Source organism: Solea senegalensis, linkage group LG4 (genome assembly GCF_019176455.1).
Source record: "Solea senegalensis isolate Sse05_10M linkage group LG4, IFAPA_SoseM_1, whole genome shotgun sequence".
NCBI classification, from domain to species: Eukaryota; Metazoa; Chordata; class Actinopteri; order Pleuronectiformes; family Soleidae; genus Solea; species Solea senegalensis.
The window spans coordinates 23,170,354-23,190,899 of NC_058024.1; the positions used below are offsets into that span (position 1 = coordinate 23,170,354).

The following is a 20,546-nucleotide window of genomic DNA, read 5'->3' on the forward strand; positions in this document are numbered from 1 at the left end:
GAGGTTGCTGGGATGCTCTTTACTCTCCTCCCTCCTTCCCCTTCATCCACCAGCAGCAACATCTCTGGAGGGAAAGTAGCAAAGTAATGTAATAATTGCTGCAGGCTTGCGTGCCACAGCCACAGCACATATTATGCTGCTCCTATATTCTCTCGAGGTAATATTGCGGAAAGGTTTTTAGTTTTTAAGTTATTATTCACATATCAAGAGACACAATTCAACACCTAGAAGAATTGAAAGGCTTGTATGACTGAGACAAAAGTGTTGACCTGACAAATCAATGAGGTTTTCTCTTTGGGAAAGTAGTAAACAAGCACAGCTGGTGGGATACAGAGAATGTGGATTAGATAGTGCTGTGTGACAGTGTTTCAAACGCTCCACGATGGACTTTAGCAAGAGCCACAAGATTTTTGAACCAGCACTTTTGCATGTTTCTAAACCCCAAAAAACCCCAAAATAACATGACCATTTATTTTAGAGCACATGTTCTGACTGCATGCAATTCCTTTCCTGGGTACACTTTCACCGCTATCTCCAGATTACACAAAGTTTTACTGTTCACGTAATTCAAGTACAATCCTAATCCTTATAATCTATTCTGACTCAATGGAAGCATGGATGGAAAAAATATGTTAATTTTAAATAACTTGCGTCAGCGTTAACGTAAAAGTAATGCATTTTAAGCTCCGTAATTCAGGAGTATGATAAGCAAGAGACTGTGATATCAGTGTCAGACTGATTAACTGCAGCAAACAAAAAGACAGAAGTTTCATTATCCTACCAACTTCTCACACGCGTCAGATCTACATTTACAATTTGATGACTCACATAACGGACCGTGGAATAATAAAGCAATGGAATGCCGTCTTTTTTTTTCTTTTAATGACATCGTTTTTTGTTGCCGAGCAGCAGGAGGCATACTGGGCTGTGAGAACAATGCACGTGATCGTCCACCTTCTTGTTCAAGGAGACAAGTTGAGGCGCCCGCGAATCTGTCAGCAGTCGTGTATTTAAAACGTCTCGCAGATGCAAACTGACTTTCGATAATTCTCATTTTAACATAAGAGCATTTGGTTCCCCTTTGTCTGGACTTCACTGGCCAGACTCGAGAGCCATGCATGCATCCTGAGTGGCCAGCGGTCATGTGCGAGCAGGCAGGTTAGCTGTGGATTCGCTTTCAGCAGCTCATTGATTGCAGCGCAGCTCTGCTGAGGCACTTAACTCAGTCTCCAGTGTCACAATAATAAGTACGAGGGCTGGGTGAGGCACGGGGAGATAAAACATTTCTCCCAGATCCTTCTCACAATACAGGGGAGCTGTGATATTTCACCAGAAGTTTAAGGATGCTTAAAATTCTCACAGGGAGAGTTAAAAAGTAGGACCACCTACATAGAGGCATGTCACACACTTGTGGAAGAGCTCTCCTCAAGTGTTATCTACCTATGGAACATAATCTGTGGAACTACTGTTGTAGAGTGACATGTAGAAAGAGCAGTGAAAGTTCAAACACAGTAGCAGCTCCTAATTATGAGGAGAATAAAGGACATTTTGACTGTTGGAAGATTGTAAACGCCGAGTCCAATTACAGGACGGCCTGCACGCCTTTGTCTCTTGTCTGAGCAGGCCGTCTTCCCACAAATTAACATTGTACCCAGGTGTTCTGGCCAAAGGAAAACAAGAGTTAAACACTTTCAAATGTTCCCGAGGATTAGCCTAACAAGCTATTACTTGTTAATATGGTGCTGTTCTCCCATCGTCTGAGGGCAGTTAACCTCGGTGTGACTGGCTTCTGTTTGAGGGGTCACAACCTCCCGAAGCCCTTCACACTAAAATAGCACGCGATTATGGACCTTGTTTAAAAGTAAATATAGTTTCTCAACAGCTGATTTAAGCCACCTTGTGTCGTCTTTATGGAGTAAAAAAAATAAATACGCCGACATGAGTAGAGAAAATGTGACCTTGTGCTGTTATAATAATATATAATAATACAATTTAATAATATCAAGACATCTAACAAGTTAAACAAAAAAAAAAAAAAAAGAGAGAAAGGAGATAGTTGCATTGATGACTGGCGGTTTTAAGTGTGTGCGTCTGTGCAACTATTTTTCAACCCGTTCGAAGTTTGGGTTGATGATCTATATCTGCACATTCCTTTAGTTCTGCTCTGTGTTTGCTCTCTCGGTGCTTATCAGCGCTAATAACTCAGCCTACCCCAACACACTCAGTAGCTACTTTGGCAACTTCAAAAAAGACAAAAAAACGATCAACTGTGTTTACTTTGTAAACCTTAGTTTAACAAACTGCCGGCGATAAAGGCTTACTGATTGGATAATTGTTCCTTTAAGGCGAGTATTCTTTAACTTAGATGCTGAATAACTCAGTTTAAGTAACTACAAAAGAGTTTAAATTTGAGCTCCTCGTATGTCGCAGTGATGTTACATGTGATCTCATTGGCTCAGGCTTTAAAGCATGTGGGGTTTCAGGGAAATGGGCGTAGGACATTAAATTACCTCGCTACAAATCAGACTCAGCTGAATGTGGAATAAAATTTCAAGTATTAGCAGCACGGTCAATTTCAAATAAAGCCTTCCACCATACACAGTATATTATGTAAGACAGTAGTGTTTTCTGTATAAATACTGTACATGTGAAGGTCTATGTATTATCCACGTCTGTCGCTTTGACAGAGGGCAAATATTTGAGAAGAAAGTGATACCGCGACGACACAGCAACAGTTGGCCGACTACAATAAATAGCTAATCATCAAACTTCAAAAATGTTTATAAGAAATAAATAATCAGGATTAAGTTATCAGGAGGCACACAAATCAACCAAACATGTATGTCAGCACTATACGCCGCTGTTACGAAACTAAAGCCAATTATTTGTTTAAGTACAGTGGCACATCAAAAATTAATATGAGCACATTACTGTGCTATTCCCAACAGTGCGCTGCAAAACCAACACAATTACAGGACGCACAGCTTAAGTGCATTTCTAGACTCTGGGTATCTTAAGTTGCTCTGCGAGGCATAAAGTAACATCACAAACTAATTAAAAACAAAAAGGAACTCAATTAAAAAAAAAGGGCACAGAGAATAAATTACCCACTTTCTACGAAGGAAATGTGGAGTCAGTCGAGAGTGAAATTTTCCTTGATTAGAGGCGGAGAGAGAAAGGACGAAATTCAAGAGGGAGAGAGAGAGAAGTGGACAATCTCTGAGGAGGTGAGACAGAGAGGACACAAGCCTTCACTGACAGTGTTTTCATGTCACAGACAGACATATAAAACGTGTTATTTATGCCACATTATTGATAAATCATGTAATATCAAAGCTTTGATTCCCAAAAGCCTGTCACACAAACTTTGGACTAACTCAACAGAGGTCCCTCACAGTCCGTCTCAAATGCAATAACACTTAAGAGAGACCAGCAATAGATTGACAAAGCAATGAAAACTGCAGTTATAAGACCTATTTTTACCCACACACACACACGCGTTCTCATGTGGCACTGGCAAACATTCATACCACGTTGGATCTCCGAGCCAGTGCCCAGCCAAGTGTTAAATCTGACTTGATTTCAGAAGGGAGACGAGGTCACACAAAAGGCCTGATTGGGAAAACTAATAGTAGCCGGGCGATTAAATGAAGACATATTCTGTGGCCCCAAACAGTCGCGACAATCACCGACAGCCCTTCTCTTCAGTAGACAATTAAACTCTCTGTCAGGGGATAAAAGGAGGAAACGCTGAGCCCTCCCTGAATTCACACGGTGCCAATAGTTTACCCATTAAAGTGACTGAGCGAGACGGAGCAAGTGTGAAAAGCAGCACAGAAACACACAAAAAAAAACATGTCGTAGTAGTGGTACGTCAATGTTTGCAGCGTCTTACCTTTGAAGGACAGGAAGATCCTCGGAGCAGAGAGGGGCTCATTAGAGGAAGACAGCAATGCGGACGACAAGGCCAGAAGGGCCAGCAGCCAGCACAGTTTGTCCCACAACATTTTCCCTTCTGCTTCTTAACAAGGGAGTCGGAGAGTCCAGGAGCTGAGGGACAGAGGGAGGGGGGGGGTTGAGTGTCAGACAACGAGCACAGACAAAATCCAGCAACCAGCACAAGCTCAAACACAGATTCCACATGTTGTTTGGACAATTCATGAGGAAACAAGGCGTTTAGTCACTATGGTTGAACCATAAAAGTGTTGGGTTAGAAATGAGCTTCACCATTTGCTACTGGGTGTTCTTAAAAAAAATCTCTCATGGCTTTAATATGCCTTTGCTAAACATCCACAGTTATTCTTGCTCCAGAGCTTCTCCTCCTCTGCTATAATGTGAATGGACGGAGTCTGCTTCCAGCTGGGAGAGACAGACGGAGCCACCGCCACTGCCCACACCTCACCACAGAGCATGTTTGTGAAAGCGGCTGAAGAAGCTGGTCAAGAGTTGAGGAATTTTACTACTGTTTTACAGCGAGGCTTGGATTTCACCACACGGAGATGTTTGCTCACAGATTAAAAAAATAAATAAATCACAAAGTGCATCAAAACCACTCCGAGGACGACGTGACACAAGCGTGCTGAATAACACAAACGTGCCAGAAAACGACTGTGTCCAAACCATTTCGGGGGAAAGAATAAAAAGCGACTTCGGCGGTGTGTCTCACTGTAATTATCCGTGCAATGGCACTGATCTACATGTAAACGTGGATCTGAGGCTGAGGTCAAACTGCCAGACCAGGGCTTAAGATCGAGTTCCACACTGAGCGCCCGACGGCGGGAGGCAACATCAGACAGTCAACCAAAATAAAGACTGACTGCTCTCTGACTTATGAGGACGTGAACATGAACCACGTGTCGTTTATTTTTATGGGTGTCCTTTTGATTTTTAAATGGTCAGAAGTGGAGGGGAAACGTACGTTAGGCTGCTCAGAAAACCTGGGTGGAAACAGCACACTTTTGGAGATGCAGCATCACATGCAACAGACAGAGTGCAGCTTTGCACAACTATTGTTCTTTTGCACTGCATTGACTTCCATTCATTTGAAAACCAAACTTAACCAGTTCCTCTGGAATCAGGTTCTGCCATATTAGGACCAGGTTTCGGTCTCAGTGAAGACTAGATTGGACATGGTTTGAGCAGTTGTTGTTTAAGTTTAGGGCCAGTATTTGAATTGTGGTTGGGTGAAGGTTAAGGTTAAGGATGATGGGTTAGTTAAATCAACGGACGTCCAAAAAACAGTTCCTCTGGAATAAGGTTCTGCCTCATTAAGACCAGGTTTTAGTATCTGTGACAACTAGATTTAACAGGGTTTTTTTGTTAGGACCCTACATTGACTTCCAATCATTTGGACAGCCTAAACTAACCCTAACCCTAACCTTCACCTAACCACACTTCAAATCATAGCCATAAACTTAAACACAGTTCCTCTGGAATAAGGTTCTGCCACATTAGGACCAGGTTTCAGTCTCTGTGGGGACTAGATTTGACAGGGTTCGAGCAGTTCTGTGTCTTCCTTCCATTCATTTAGACAGCCTGACCAAAATCCTTATGCCTAACCATTAACCACAAGCAGTTAATGGCTACAACCTTCAACCACAATACACATTTCAATGGTAACTTTAACCAGAGCTTCGGAAGAATAAAGCCTCGGTGTTTGTACTAGAGAAGGTAACAAAAACGACAACACACGCACACAATTAGGAGGAGAGAATAACTCCCACGCGCCAAAAGAAGACAAACCCAATGCAGGCGAATAGAAGTGTGTTTCTCTAAGTAAAAGAAAAACGTGCAAATATTCCGGGAGAACATCATTCAAACGCACTTTAAAAAAACACACAAACATTAACGCGCATGTACTCCTCTTGTTATTCAAACGGGGCTTCAAAGCGTCATCATCATTAAGACATAATTAATTTCAGCTGTCATCGGTGGATCAAAGCAGCACTTGGACAACGTGACCTACCTCGTGGCCGCGTCCAGTGAGTATTGTGACAAAGCTGGTGAACATTTAAAAAAACATCCACCCCCAAATCCCTCTGAGCTCCCGTGTGTGTCCGCACGCAGGAGACTATCCGCCGCAGATCCTGCACGATTATCCCACAGTCAAACAAAGCTTCTTCTTTCTCTGTTTTTGCTTGGATTTAAATCAACTTGACGCAGCCGCTTCAACTTGGTGTGATCTCTAAATCGCATCAACAGATTCTGTTATGTTTCCCAGGCAGGAGGTGTTTTATATATACATATATATATATATATAAATATATATATATAACAAAAGAAGAGTTGCTCCTGGAGACGAGTGGCGCAGGGAAAGGCGCAGCAGTGCGCAGCGACGCTCAAGTGTGTTTAATGAGGGAAGCGGCTCGTGCAGGTGGATATAGACTTTAGGTCTCCACGGCACTGGACACACCCACGGGGGGGAGGGAACCATTATTATACCTCCAGCATCCTGACACTGCGTCCCGCCCCAAAATCTCAGGAAGGTAAAAGTGGTGGAAGGGATGGATCCAGAGGAGGAGGAGGAGTGATTCTACATTTTCTGCTTCACTTCTTAAATCTTAAAGAGTCTTAGACTTGAGCTGCTGTCATTAACATTGCACATCTCCCATTTTGAGTGTAAGAAACAATGTAGTTTATATGATTTGTGTAGTTTTTATGATTAAAATTGTGCCTAAATTTTAATAAAAGAGAATTATCACATTAGTTTTCATATCATTAGCATTTATCAATAAGGTAAATAAAGATCATTTCACGTTTTTATTTAACCCTGAGAACACAGAGCATTTTGGCTGCTTTTATTTCTATTACTATGATTAAACGTAGGCTATAATAATGTGCAATATAGAGTTTTATATCCTTTTTTTCAGCACAACCTATAGGCAATCTGGTGAAGAAAAAAAAAAAGATATAATTTTCACCAACTTTATAACACATCTGAGCCAAAAGTACTCAAAATGTTTAAAATCAGATTGATTTTGTGTAATACGTCACAGCTCAACATTCACATGGCTCGTTTTTATGAACAAAAAAACTAAAGAAAAACCCGTCTATTTTGTGACTTTGGCACAATTATTGCTACTTTATATCACTACTAAAAATATGATATACAACTAATCATAACTCTGACTCAACAACACATAAGGAGACAAAAATGCTATATAAGAAGTTGTGTATTATTCCCACAAATTACCATGGGTGCACCTGCGGCACAGAGCCGTGCCACATGAGCACTAAGGGTTAATCATATTTAGTGTGGGAATAACATGCAACTAGTTTGAATTTCCATGAATCTTAACAGATTGGGATAAAAACTACCTGATGTGACACTAATGTATACACTATGTATGTGCAAGACACACACACAGCGACACAAGAACACACACATACTGTAACACGCCACACATGGATGGATGTGATGTATGGCCTCACTTTGTCTGAAGGAGGCAATAATTCTCTATGACAAGTTCACGATCGTGCAAACCTGCATCCAAGCTGCAACACTAAAGATCAACAGAGATGAGCTCTGATGTTAGATCCAGGGACAAGTATTCTTTTTGGATGACAAGATAAGCTCTTTCTTTGTGGCTCCTTTCTTTCAAAGAAGAAGAAGAAAAAGGACTGAGGTAATTTCACAATAATTTGGTTCCCATGTGACTGCCAGCTACTGATTTCCACTCACTGACTGGAGCCAGGATCAAGTTGTGCTCAGAGTCTGTACCCAGCCAAACAATTGTTCTCCTGGTATTGGGGAGGCTCACATTATGAAACAGTGTTTGCTTTTTGAATGAACTGCGAGTTACATGCTGTACTTTTGAAAGAAAAGGGAAGAAAGACGCACTTTCAGATGAAAGGAAGGAAATATTCTTGATTTGTTGGTCACTATACTATAAAGTGGCTGTATGTCCACATCAGAAACTGTTAAAAAAGTGGCCAGATGTCGATGAGGTAGATTCTCTTCCAACACCTCTGTGGCCTGAGAGAGAATCAAAGGCTCGAGCCTCAGACAGGCATCAGATATTCATGGGCAAATGGAGCCTTAAATCTTTTAATCTCACTCGATCCCTCCCCTGATCATGTTGGCTTACAGTGCTTCTTATCTAGTCAACACACAATGCAGCTGATGCCCAGCGTGTGCATGCTTATTATTCCATTCAGTCTTAGTGACCGGACGATTGCAGGAAACAATATTAAAATCGGACTTTCACACTTTAGGCACGGCGTCGATGTACTGTACGTGTTTCGTCTCTTCTTGAATCCTCTAAATCCTGCTCTACACACTGGTTTCGTCACTTTAGTCAATATTCTTTAAACCTATTCTGATTGCCACTGAACCAAAAGACGAGTTTTCTCTCCTTTGAAACACGACTTGGTAAGAAAAATAATTCAGTAGTCATTGTGTCAAAAAAACAGCAGAGAGGGGGGAAAAAAAAGGGAGAGATTTGCGTCAGCGCTCGTCATTTAAAGTGCAAAAAATTACCCTCGGTGGCAACAAAGAGCAGTGAGAAACTATTACCTCACACACATGAAGACACTGATGTGTTCCAGTCAATCTGAAACAAGCGTGGAGAGAGAGAGAGAGAAACAGTTGAACATATGCAGGTGGGTGTTTGTGTTTGAAGGGTGGTCTGCGCACCAGACTGTAGAAGCTCCAAATAAATAACAACTTTCATAAATATCTGGAACACACAGGACTCGCCATGTTAAAGTCCCTCCAGTTTAAACAACATCCAATCGAAATATGTGAAGCTGCCAGGATTAATTGTGTCATTATTACCGATTCTTCCTTTCTCTGATCTGTTTCTATTTTCTCCCGTTCTCTTGTCTTTCTGTCTTCCCTCCCCACGTCTCAAAGCCAGCAGCTGCATGTTGTTTCCTATATTTCTTTTTAATCAACAATATTATTCCCATCTTTGTGCCTCTGGTGGCCTCACCATCTGTCACTTGCGTGAGACAAGAGGAGCGCAATTATTGAATCCTGGCTTTAAGGAGTGCCCGCCTTCATAAAAGTCCCTCATGCTTTCCAGTTTTTTTTTTTTCCCCTTTTCCTTTGGCTTTGCTTTCCTCGAAGCAGCAATCTGAGGAGCGAAAGATAATGTTGAAACCAAAGATCACCACCGGGTGCCAGACCACAGAGGCAGCACATTCAGCAAAAAAAAAAAAAAAAAAGCTACCATCAAGGCCTTTTGTTCTGTCGTGGAGATGCCAGGTCTAAAAATCTTCTGGCAGGAGATGCGACTCATCTTTCTCTTAAGATTCTCGTCCTCTTTTCCTCAAGACATTACATCACTTCTCTTTCTCAAGCCGGGCTAAACTTGCCACTTTTCACGACACGAGTTTGACTTGGGATCGAGTGCATCTATTTAAACACGCGTGAAATTTCTCCTGGAGGATCTGAACGCAGCACTGTGTAGACCCTTTCGAGAGCTAGGTCACAGAAAAGTGCGCGCGCTGTTTGGGGTCAGAAAACACACTCGTACCATTAACTTGTACAACAGTACAACACATAAGACGTGTGTGTCAATGCACGTGTGTATATGAAACCTATGCTGCCTAAAGTTATGTTGTGGTCTTGGACGTAGCAAGTTAGCTGCCAGCCGGCTAGCACATTGACAAGTAAACATGGTGTACGTGCTAGGTTTATCTATAACGTAAAAGTGGATATCTGACCACCTGCTAATATCATCAATATTTTATGGAAGCTGGGTCAGGCAGGCTATTGCCATCGGCTAGTACTAATTTATTTAGTTTGCGGTCCTTAAAGGTGACATAGAATGCTTGTATCACACATATATGTTAGTTATGGAGGTCTACTTACATATATTAACTTGTTTTCATGGTTAAAACCTCCTAATCGCTGACGAGCCGATCAAAATATCTCTTCACTGACGCTCTCGTCAGCCGCGCTGTTTCAGACCAAAATCACACCCCCAGAACATGGACTGTGTTGTGATTGGCCAGCCAACTAGAGCTTCTCACCTGGAAGTGACGTAATAGATAGGCCAGCTCTCAGATACACAGCTCCCCCTCTGGCACGGTGGATGCTCTGCATCTCAGCAGCTACAACAAGAGTAGTTCTTCTTCTTCTGCGGTTCAATGTCCACAACCGGATGTGCCCGGACTAGTGCCCATACCAGGAGGCGCTACGGTGGTGAGGTATACTGATGACATCATCAACATACGGAAGTGCCGATCTGCTTCGGAGAGCCCAGGAAAACAATAAAACCCTTTTTTCTCAGCAGTGGCTGAACTGTTTGTTCTGAAACTTTAGGGTTTCATAAACGAGGTAATGACGCAGATACACACACAAACGCAGCGTTAATTGGAGCTTCCGGTCTATGTCGCCTTTAATCGGCAATGAAAGAACATATTCAGAATTATTCAGTGGAGGACCGTGGACGTACGTGCTCTTCACTTACCTGTTTTTAACGTTTTCTGACCCACAACTGCGCACACATTTTTGCTAGACTTGGAATGTTTGTATACAATGAAAGGGTCTTCGCGAGAACCATTTCGCGCTTATTTATCCGCCGCAAAGCGATAACTACGGATGATTTTGCAGCATTTACTGGTGGGTTTTCATGGAAACAGGGGCCCGCAGAGAATACGGTGTCGGAGCTGGGGTCACGTTATACGAGTTTCATTCCACTCGATGGATATTTTTGCCGTCGCCGACTCCAGCAGTGGAGGAAAGTAATTACTCACAGGTTGTGACAAACCTTAGCCTCTGTGCGGTGGCTTCACCACATGATGGGAGTCAATTAACGGGCGGTTCATTACCGGTGAGGTGAAGAGACAAGTGCACAGCCACACACTGCTGTGCACATCTGCACACACACACATACAAACAGACAGGGCTAGATGACGCGGTGACACACACACATACACAGAATGGCCCTCTGTGCTCTTGGAGGGACACATCGTTTGTGTATAATTTAATGAGGCACCGTGTACTCATCCCTACACCTCACTGGGAAAGCTGTTACCTTTTTGGTGTGGTAAGATATTAAAAATTCACACTGTTTCTGCAGCGCGGCGACGAGCAGGGCAGCGGCGTGCTCATTAGCATTTAAATGGGAAAAAGATAACGCCGCACTTCACAGAGTTTTGCCTCCGTCGCTGGCAAACGGAGACGAAAAACTTGAACGAGACGCGGAAAACTTTGGCTGCTTTTTTTTGAGATTCTTGACAGGGGAAAATTGTTGTGTCATTATTGGTTTTACTTTACCTTTAGGTCACAATTGGTTTTCGAGCTAAAACAATGAGCTCACTGTGATAAATCCATAATTTGCCAAATAATAATTTGTTTCAATGCAAATTCTGTTTAGCATACTTTCTCCTGTCTTCAATTACGCACACATGACAAGCCTTTCGAGCCGCACTCTAAAGATTAATGGCACCCCTTTTTCTACGAGAACATTTCTCCCACCCAGATCGCACTGTGTTTGGCTGATTATCATTTTTCTCTTCATAGTTTTCTCTCTCTCCATCTTTTGTCACTGACGCTGACTGTGACTCAGCTGGAGCTTTACAGAGCTAAAAATGGGACAGCTGCCTTTCTTTTTTTTTTAAATGACACAAGTTTGTCTCATTGTATGTGGCTCACATGTCTCCTGCCTGGGAACGGAGGAGGACGGCAGCTGTGGTGGGATGACTTGGTATGAATTAAAGCTGTTTCCTAACAGGCTCCATGAGGTCTGATCCTGTCCCCCTGCTTGTCTGGTGGATTCTGTACCCGGCGGAGGAGAGAGAGAGAGCGTGTATTACGTTACATCGGCTCTTTCCGTCCTCTCCGTGTTTTTGCGTCGTCGCTGTAGTAAAATATACCGCAAACAATAACAATGGCTTTATATTTAGCATGACTTTGGAGCTGAAGGTGCTCCAGAGATACTACCTGTGGTTGGTTGAGTGGGTTTGGGGGTGTTGTAATAGTTTTCCCATGCAGTGTTTTTGGCGCGGGCCTCCTGAGGGTCTGCTCTGTCAGTGTCATTCTTCATCTGCAACCGACCGCAGGTCTCTGGCCAGAGGGAGAGACCGAGGACAGCCAGAGGAAATGACTATGCTTTTTGTTCCAACGCTGCACAACAAACGCTGTAGCTGAACTTGGGTCTATTGTAGTATGTGGTCTGATAAATGAGTACATGGGTGTTGGGTTGTTTGTGTCATAACCTGGCCTCTTTTTGTTTGGGTTTCTTGCTTCTTCTTCTTCTTTTTTTCCCTGCTTTGTATTCTTTCCAAGTTTTGGGAGAGGCTATAAAAGTGCATTCTTCGTTTCATCTCTTGTTCCCCCTCCGTCTTCCTCTTTTTCCCTTTTGATTTGTATTGAAAAAATATTGGCATGGCTCTGTGAGAGTCTAAGGGTCTCAAAATATCAGATCTGTGACTCCGGTGCAGAGATACAAATCTCGAAAAGTATTGGATGGATTGACTCTGGTGATCCCTTGACCTTTCTCTCGAACCACATACACGGGGACAATTTATGGAGACATTTATATACACCTCGACATAATTTATATTAACTCCAGTGATCCCAAACTTTTATTACATCCTGTATGTTTATTTAAGAAAAAAATGCACAGCTACTCACATTCACACCACCCTCAATGGTTATGGTGTTTGCAAGCACAGTAAATTAAATTGAACACAGTAACATATCTGTATCAGCATCGTCATTGTAAGAACATTAGTCTGCGTCTGAGGTATTAAACACGACAGACTGCGCGCTAAGTGTGGCTCATGCCGAGTTGAAATTATGAAGCATTTAGATGATAGATTTGCGATGCCTGCCTTGAATTTACCCCTCCTTTTGGACTATGCCGTGTCCCTTGTCCTTCACCCTTACACCCCCCACTGCCACCCTCAAACACACACACACACACACACACACGCACACATCTCATCCTCCTGTCATCGCTCGCTGTGATGAGGCTGTGAAACAGGTGGCCCAAGAATTCTAAATGACATAGGAGAGATGGAGACCAAACTGTTGTGTGTGTGTGTGTGTGTGTGTGTGTGTGTGTGTGTGTGTGTGTGTGTGTGTGAGAGCATTTGCATGTGCTGTGTTCATGAAAGACAGATGAGGAAAGTGAAAGGTTGACCAAAAATAACAATAACAAACAAAACGCTAATTTGTGTTTACCGATCATTTCTGCAAAAAAAAAAAACACTTCCACGTCTCTTAATGTTTCTTCTGTGTTGTATCAGGCTAGTCTTACCCTTAAGACTGCAACCCCCACACACACACACACACACCTTTTGAAAGAACACACCTAAATTAAGTTAAAGTTAATGAAATCCAGCTTGATACAGACTCGGCGCTCTAAAGTATCGCAGATGAAGAGCTCCAAGCAGCGACAGATGGTTTATGCAAAAATAAAAGCGTTCATGACCGAAGCTTAGCATATTTCATTTGAAACAGATACGGCGTCTTGCAACGATGAGAAGAAACTCGCTGTGACACGATGAATCGGTTTAGGTTGAACAATGCTCTGTAAAAAAAGAATCTTTGTGGACAGCTGAGTTTCCAGGAGCAGTAAGTTTTGCTTTGAAAGGTCCTACAGGAAGTCGTCTGGAGAACGTACGGCACATCAAGCACATATTCTGAACTGTGCCTTTCTCTCTCTGGCTTAGTTTGCAATTGAATTAGCGATGGAAATGTTGTTTTAGGATGTCACAACTGTTGGTGGCTCCCTCGTCAATCCCAGAACAAAGTCCCTGTGTCTTATCACCGTCTGCTTTCCCCGCAACATTACCTTCAGACAAATGTCTGAATCATTAGCACACGTTGGCTTTAAAAATGTTGGTGGTGAAGCAACACATCTATGGTTCTGGCTCGTACGGACGGATATGCTGCTGTTGCACACGGTGATGAATTGGACAGACGCAGATTCGCCCGCCGCCTCAGACCACACGGATGCCAGCTTTCAAGTCGTGTATTTATTCCTCAAACAAATATTGTGCAAGACTAGAGAAGCCACACTCCCTTCGCATCTCTCCCCTGTGAGCTTTTGTTTCTATTTAGTATTCATCCTCTCTTTCCCCGGCCCTTTAAAGGATCTTTCAAAATATGTGTGGCAGAGGTTGCAGAAACTCCCTGCCAGATGTGTTCCCGATACAAAACCGAGTCAGTCGAGCCAAAGCACCAACGCTTCTGCGATTTTTCTTCTGGGTGGATGACGAATGCTACCCTGCACACATACAGTAAATATTATGTATAAGTGCACACACAGACACTAAAGTGAAGCAGACAGCTTGAGCTATTAAATAAATACTTGGTGCCTCTGCGACATTCATCATAACCCATTAAAAATGTGAGGACGAGCAGCAAAATGACTGCATTCACGGCAGAATGAATGAAACGATTGAAAATAGCACACAAATACTGCAATATAGTCACTTACTAGCGTGTATAGTTATATACACGCTTTGTGAATGCTCTCTGGTTGTTGAAGTAATAACATGTATGTTGTTGTGATAAATGGAGTTATTTAAATTGAAATGACTTGTTTCTTTACGCCATTTTAAACCATTCAGCGCCTTTTTTGTGCTGACGAGTTCATTTTCCAACTCAAATGAACTGTCGCTGAAAAAACATCCAACTCCGAGGCCCGAGTCCGACACAAGTGGCTGACGGGGCGGGTTTGACAAGTTCATTGACTTTTTTTGTTGGAGGCCTCACCATAATTCCTTTGTGGGACATTTAAACACACACGTTCACACATAGACACACACACTGAACCTACAACAGCAACACATGTAGCAAACGGACTGGAGCAGAGCAGGCAATCAGACAGACAGCCCAAGGAGAGGTGGCGCCCGTCATGTGGAATGGATCTCATTAAAACGGTGCCCCAGGTCACACTTTGATGGACAGGGAGACGTCAGTCATCTGCCAACTAGATTAGCGGCGACCAAAGCCCCCGTCCCTCCTCTCTGCCCCTTGAGAGCCGGCAGCATACCAAGTGGGTCCAGGCAGACTCTTGTGTGTGCCCCGCAGCCTCCGTTAGACCTCTCATGTCTGGCTTGCCAATCAGTGAAACAAACGAGCACATCCACCTCGAATCCAAAGGAGAAAACCCCACCTGCTGTGTCAAGAGGAAGACGGCGGCAAATCTTTTCTTTTTCCCTGCTATATGAGAGTATGGTGTCACCTCTAATGTCACATTCTCTCTGCACTAAACGACAACAAATAGACACATTTGTGTTAAAACGATATGCTTTTGTTTTCTTGGTAACTAGCTTTTATTCCTCTCTTTAGGGTTTACCACAATAGATCACCTGTTTTTAATTAAAAATTAAAATAAATTAGTTTGGCTCTTCACAGTGTATTAACCATTTTCTGTGAGCAAGGGCTATTTGGCCACCATTATTAGTATTATTACTATTATTTTTAATATTATCATTATTAGTAGTAATAATATTATTAATATTATTATATGTATTTATTGTATGGAAGAGAAAATGGTAGAATGCATCAATAAGTTGGTTTTAAATTTTTAAGTGATATTTATGGACTTTGTTAACCCTTAGAACAGAGCATTTTGGCTGTTTTTGTTTCCATTACTATGTTTAAACATACACTATATACAGAGGCTATAAGAATGTGCAATATAGAGTGACTTATATCCTTTTTTGTTTAGCACAACCTAGACAATTTGATGAAAAAAAAAAAAAATCACCGACCATATAAACACACCCGAGCAAAAAGTACCCAAAATGTTTCAAATCAGATTGAATTTGTGAAATTTGGAAATATGTCACAGGTCAAAGTTCACTTGGCTCGTTTTTATGAACAGAAAAAGAAAAAAAAAGCTCTATTTTGTGACTTCTGCACAGTTATAACTACTTTATATCACGACTAAAAATGCGTGACCTATAAACACCCCCCTGCCAGGATGTCCATATAAGGAGTTGTGTCTTATTCCCACAGCAAATAACCATGGGTGCACCTGCGGCACAGATTTGTGCTGTGTGAGAACTAACGGTTAATTATAAGCCAGCTTTGTTTCGCCTTCTATGCAAAGCTAATTCTTGTTTTTGGGAAGTCAAACAGTTTACTTATCTCAGGCAAATGGTGATTGACTGCAACATATACATATAAACTTAATTCAAACAATTTGAACGTGCTACTTTTCTCATTTTTCCTCGTCCTAAAGGAAAAGGGCCACGGGCTGTAATCATACAGTGACCTGCTGTTTATCCCAACATTCCCAAGAGTTCATGTCTCCAGCAATAGACCTGTGGCACGATGCCCAGGACACGCAGGGGCCATGGATGGCTCACTCTGACAAGCATGCTAGTCAAGGCTATGCTAGTTTCACTCAAAGCACATCAGGATTCCCAACAATCTTTGACATGCCGGCTGACGTAATGCAGAGTCCTTTTGAATTACATCTAAATCTGGGCCTGGTAAAATTGAGGAGATATTTTGGCGACGGATAAGAAATAATTCGGGCTATTTGCAGAGATGAGGATGGGCACGAGGAGATGTCGGCGTTCAATAACACACCTCAGCATTTCGATTTGTGACCACTCTCGCATGTGTACCGTATGAAGTATCCCACATTTAATCCAAGCTGGAGTTTGACCAGCAACCACTGTGTCATGCTCCATGTATTATGAGCTGATAGAGGCCAGAGGTAGTTAAACATTTATAAGAGGTGATGTCATCTCCACCTTCTGTTGCCAGCTAAGACGACATCATCGGTTACGCGCGCACTCGCACTGGCAAATAAATAAACAAATAATGGACAAATTATCACTTTGGAACACAAATTGTCAAATTATCACTTGCAGTGCAGAGTGTTTACAATGATTTACTCTTATTCACAAACATTTTCATGTGAGGGATTTACACTGACGGCAGTCTATAGTAATTCTGCATTAACCCTTTAACTAAGATTGAGTGTATTGTAGACGACATGTTTGCACAAGTGCATTTTGCATTACCGTAATTATGCGACAGTTAGTGCTATTGGAAAATTTCAACGGTTTCTGAAAGCTGAGAAGATGCATGTTTTTTGGACATTGAGACGATGTTTTATACTGTTCAAATTTAACACAACATCTCGTGTTCATGTACAACTACTAGTGTATTTTCTTAATTTTAAATTGTTAATAAAGTTAATAAAGTAAACTGTAAATAAGTGTAGATATTGAAAGCTATTCTGGAAAAATGGGCAATAGCAGCATAAGTTTCTAGTCATTTTGTGGTTAAAATATGCAAAAAAAAAAACCTATAGATTTTGATTATTTCAAACACTGGTGTCAATCCCTGCTGAAAAAGGGCGAAAGATGGGGTACATCCTGGACAGGTCACCAGTCCATCACAGGGACACAGGGACAAACAACCATCCACACTCACACTCACAGCTAGAGCAGGGATCTCCAAAAAGCACCTTGTGAGCTCCCAGTCCCTTTCCAAGTAGCTCGCCAAAGGTTTCAATAATCGAACATAAACCTGCTTACATTTTTATCCAATCCCCCCTTCAAGCTCATTCAGTTTCTTTGGGTTGAAAGGAGCTATGAGAATAAATGTTAAAAAACACGAGAAGCACTCGCTCTGTGAAGAAACCCTAGAGAGACCCCAGATTCAGAGTGTCCAATCTGACTAATCCCCAAATCTGCATGTTTTTGGACTGTGGGAGGAAACCGGAGAACCCGGAGAAAACCCACGCACACATGCAAACTCAATTTGGTTCAAATTAACATATTAATACCAACACTACACTATTCCTTCTTGATTTCATATCTGACCAACATTATATCGCCCATATTTTTAACAATTTCGGAGGTTGACGGGAATAAATGGCTCCCTTTTGTGCCCTGTACTTGTTTGATATGTGTGTAAAACACAATCCTCAGAAACATCCAGAAATGTAATGTGTTTAATGGTCCCAGACCAGAGTTACTCAAGCAGGGACCTCCTGGTGCTAGCATAAACATGTCAGCGGATTTATGCCTGAGGCAACTTCAGGCTGTTACTGATATCATATTTTAAATGAGAATCATCGAATGTGTGTTGGATAGTGCGAACAGAAAACCTGTTTGCAGACATTAAGGGCTTACTGAGGGGGAAATAAAGGCCTCAAAGTTTCCGTCACATCAGCTGTGAGGTCAGTGGCTCTCAGCACCAAAGGTGGTATAAGCCTTTCTTTTCTTTTCTGTTTTTCTTTTTGAACGATTATAACTTCTAGACTTCGTTGCAACATGAGCTACCTGGAACGCCATGCTTGGACTTCCCTCCCGAGACACCGAGGACCCGGGTCACTAGGCTCTGACATGAACCTTCACCTCTCCGGTACTTACATACCTACCCAACGTTATGTAAGCGGATACGTATGGGAAATGTTAAGTGGCTTTGTTGTTTTTCACCGAAAATGACTTGAAAGCCTGGGCGAAGAATTTTAATTAGTGTAAAACATGAAAATGGATTAGTCGAGGTTATTAGTATGATATGGATTAAACTCAAATGAGAGGGTTTTTGTCGCGATGCCTGAGGATCCGTGCACATTCTCTGCAACAAGAGATGATTAAGATGCTGAGTCTGGGGGTTGAACACAATGCAGAAGTCATCACAATAAATGCACTAATCCCTTCCTGAAAACAGCAGGGGGAAAAATGCCACATGCTGCTCTCCTTCAGGCACAAAGACCCTAAGCAGACACTTTTCAATTATTCCCTCTGGACTGAAATACCAGCAGTAAAGGTTTTGGGTGTGAGTGTCAGTGGAAACCCCTTATTATCCAAATGCTTGGATAATAAGGTTTTTACGGTTAAAAAGAGAAAAATAATGGGGTGCTTTTAGAAAACCAACAAATTAGCAGCACTCAATTGAGCATTGTGTTTCCAGTCAATACTGCGTTCGCACAGATCTACGTTGGTGGAAAGTAACTGCATAAGACATTCTCAGCCTCAGGGCGATAGATGAGAATAACTGAGCCAACATTGTTGTCGTGTTATCCTAAAATAAAAGAGCAAACATCATCGGGGAATTAAAACGTCGACTCTATCACCTGTGCAGATTAAATAGATGGTGGCGGTAAAACGTCACATACCACTACGGGGAAGCACAACAGCAAAACAGCTACAAGTCTATAAATGGCAATGTCTGGTGTTAAGTGTCCTTTTCCTCGCTGCATAGATAATAACAGCTTGTAGGTAAAGCACTGAATGTAACAGCATCATAATGCCACATTCAATCAGAGAGCATTTTTCTTTCTCCAAGCGCTAATAGCCACTCAGCTGGACTATCTGCATCTGCATCTTTTTCTCATTAAAAATAGCTTGGGAACCTGCATGCATTCACAGCGGCCATGGAGAGAGAGTGATCAAGCAATCAGGCTCCTGCCTCTCACAGGTTTGTTTCCCTCATTTGACTGTCACTCAGCAAGATACCACTTTCTACCCCCCCGATTCTTAATCATCTGTCATCCCTGCTAATGCAAAGCGACTGCCAGGGCCATGTAGGAAATCAGCGACATCTTCAGTGTCACTTGTCATTAACGCAGAGCGTCAGGTAAGAGAGGAGAGCTCTCATTTACAGTAGAATCTACAGGGACGTGGATTCACCTTCCAGTACAATGGCAGTCAAACTGTATATTTTACAGTGGAATCACATTTTCTCAAAGAGCTCAAAGGGACGTCTGTGTGACACTTTGTGCCTCTGGCTGTTGTGTAATTGGATCATTTCCTTGACACTTCATAGCCTCTTACTGTCCTCATTGCTCTCGCTGTTCTTCACAGATCCTTTTTCACCATTTGTGCAGCTGGTAGCACTCAGTGACTGCTGGTGTTGGCTCCATTTTTTAATATTAATGAACCTTCAGCAGATCCCAGCCTGACACTCACCTGCGGTGCAACACATTGCATGAGTGGAAGGCAGTGGAGACCTCGCTCATGTCTGACAGGCCACCGTGGAGAGACAGCTTGCTGACACACTGATGTTTTCAGCCGATTTCTCTCTCCCTCATCATCCCGACATCCCGAAACGTCTACATGTCAGGGCGTCAGGGCCCCGTGTGAAGTGAGGCGCGTTCACCTGTAGCGACGTTTGGGTCGATTGTGCATGCCTGATCGCTCCCTCCAATCCCAACTGAGTCCTGTTACCATGGCTACGTACACTGTAATACACTCTGGGATGCCTGAGTGTCACAGCAGGACTGCACACTGTGCACAGGCTTCTTACTGAGCGGGCATGGCTCTGAAACGTGTCCATATTAATACGATATTGTGACTGGGACTTTTTGACGAGGCACAGAAGGAAAAGCACAAGTGTAAACAACAAAATAAATGATAGCTGGCTCAGTAACACCTGATCCTAAGCCAGTTTTAACAGAACAACATAGTTTGTGCCTTTCAAAACTATATTAAAAGAAAACAATGCACCTATTTTATGATCTAACAAGGCTTCAACAAACCAACTTAGTTAAAAAAAAAAAAGATTGTGGTTTGAGTTGAAAGGGTGAAGGACCTCCTTTGCCATGGTTACAGTACGATAATAAAGAAAGTGGTTAAAGTATCAGTAGATCTGACATTGTGGTGACTCA

General features: G+C 42.4%; 1 protein-coding gene across 3 annotated transcripts in view; it reads right to left on the reverse strand.

Moving 5' to 3' along the window:
• The window catches only part of sema3fa (sema domain, immunoglobulin domain (Ig), short basic domain, secreted, (semaphorin) 3Fa), a 60,374-nt gene extending 40,480 nt beyond the window's left edge, over positions 1-19,894 (reverse strand). Inside the window, exons 1-2 of one of the 3 annotated variants that reach the window (XM_044022936.1) lie at positions 19,849-19,894; positions 3,896-4,050 (exon numbers count right to left, since the gene is read on the reverse strand). In XM_044022936.1, the coding sequence (XP_043878871.1) occupies positions 3,896-4,007 (112 nt within the window). In that variant the 5' untranslated portion in view covers positions 4,008-4,050; positions 19,849-19,894. Of the gene's footprint in view, positions 1-3,895; positions 4,051-5,965; positions 6,362-19,848 lie in introns of those variants that run through there. The other 2 variants (XM_044022935.1, XM_044022937.1) reach the window with 2 other exon arrangements.
• Between the last annotated feature and the right edge of the window lie 652 nt (positions 19,895-20,546).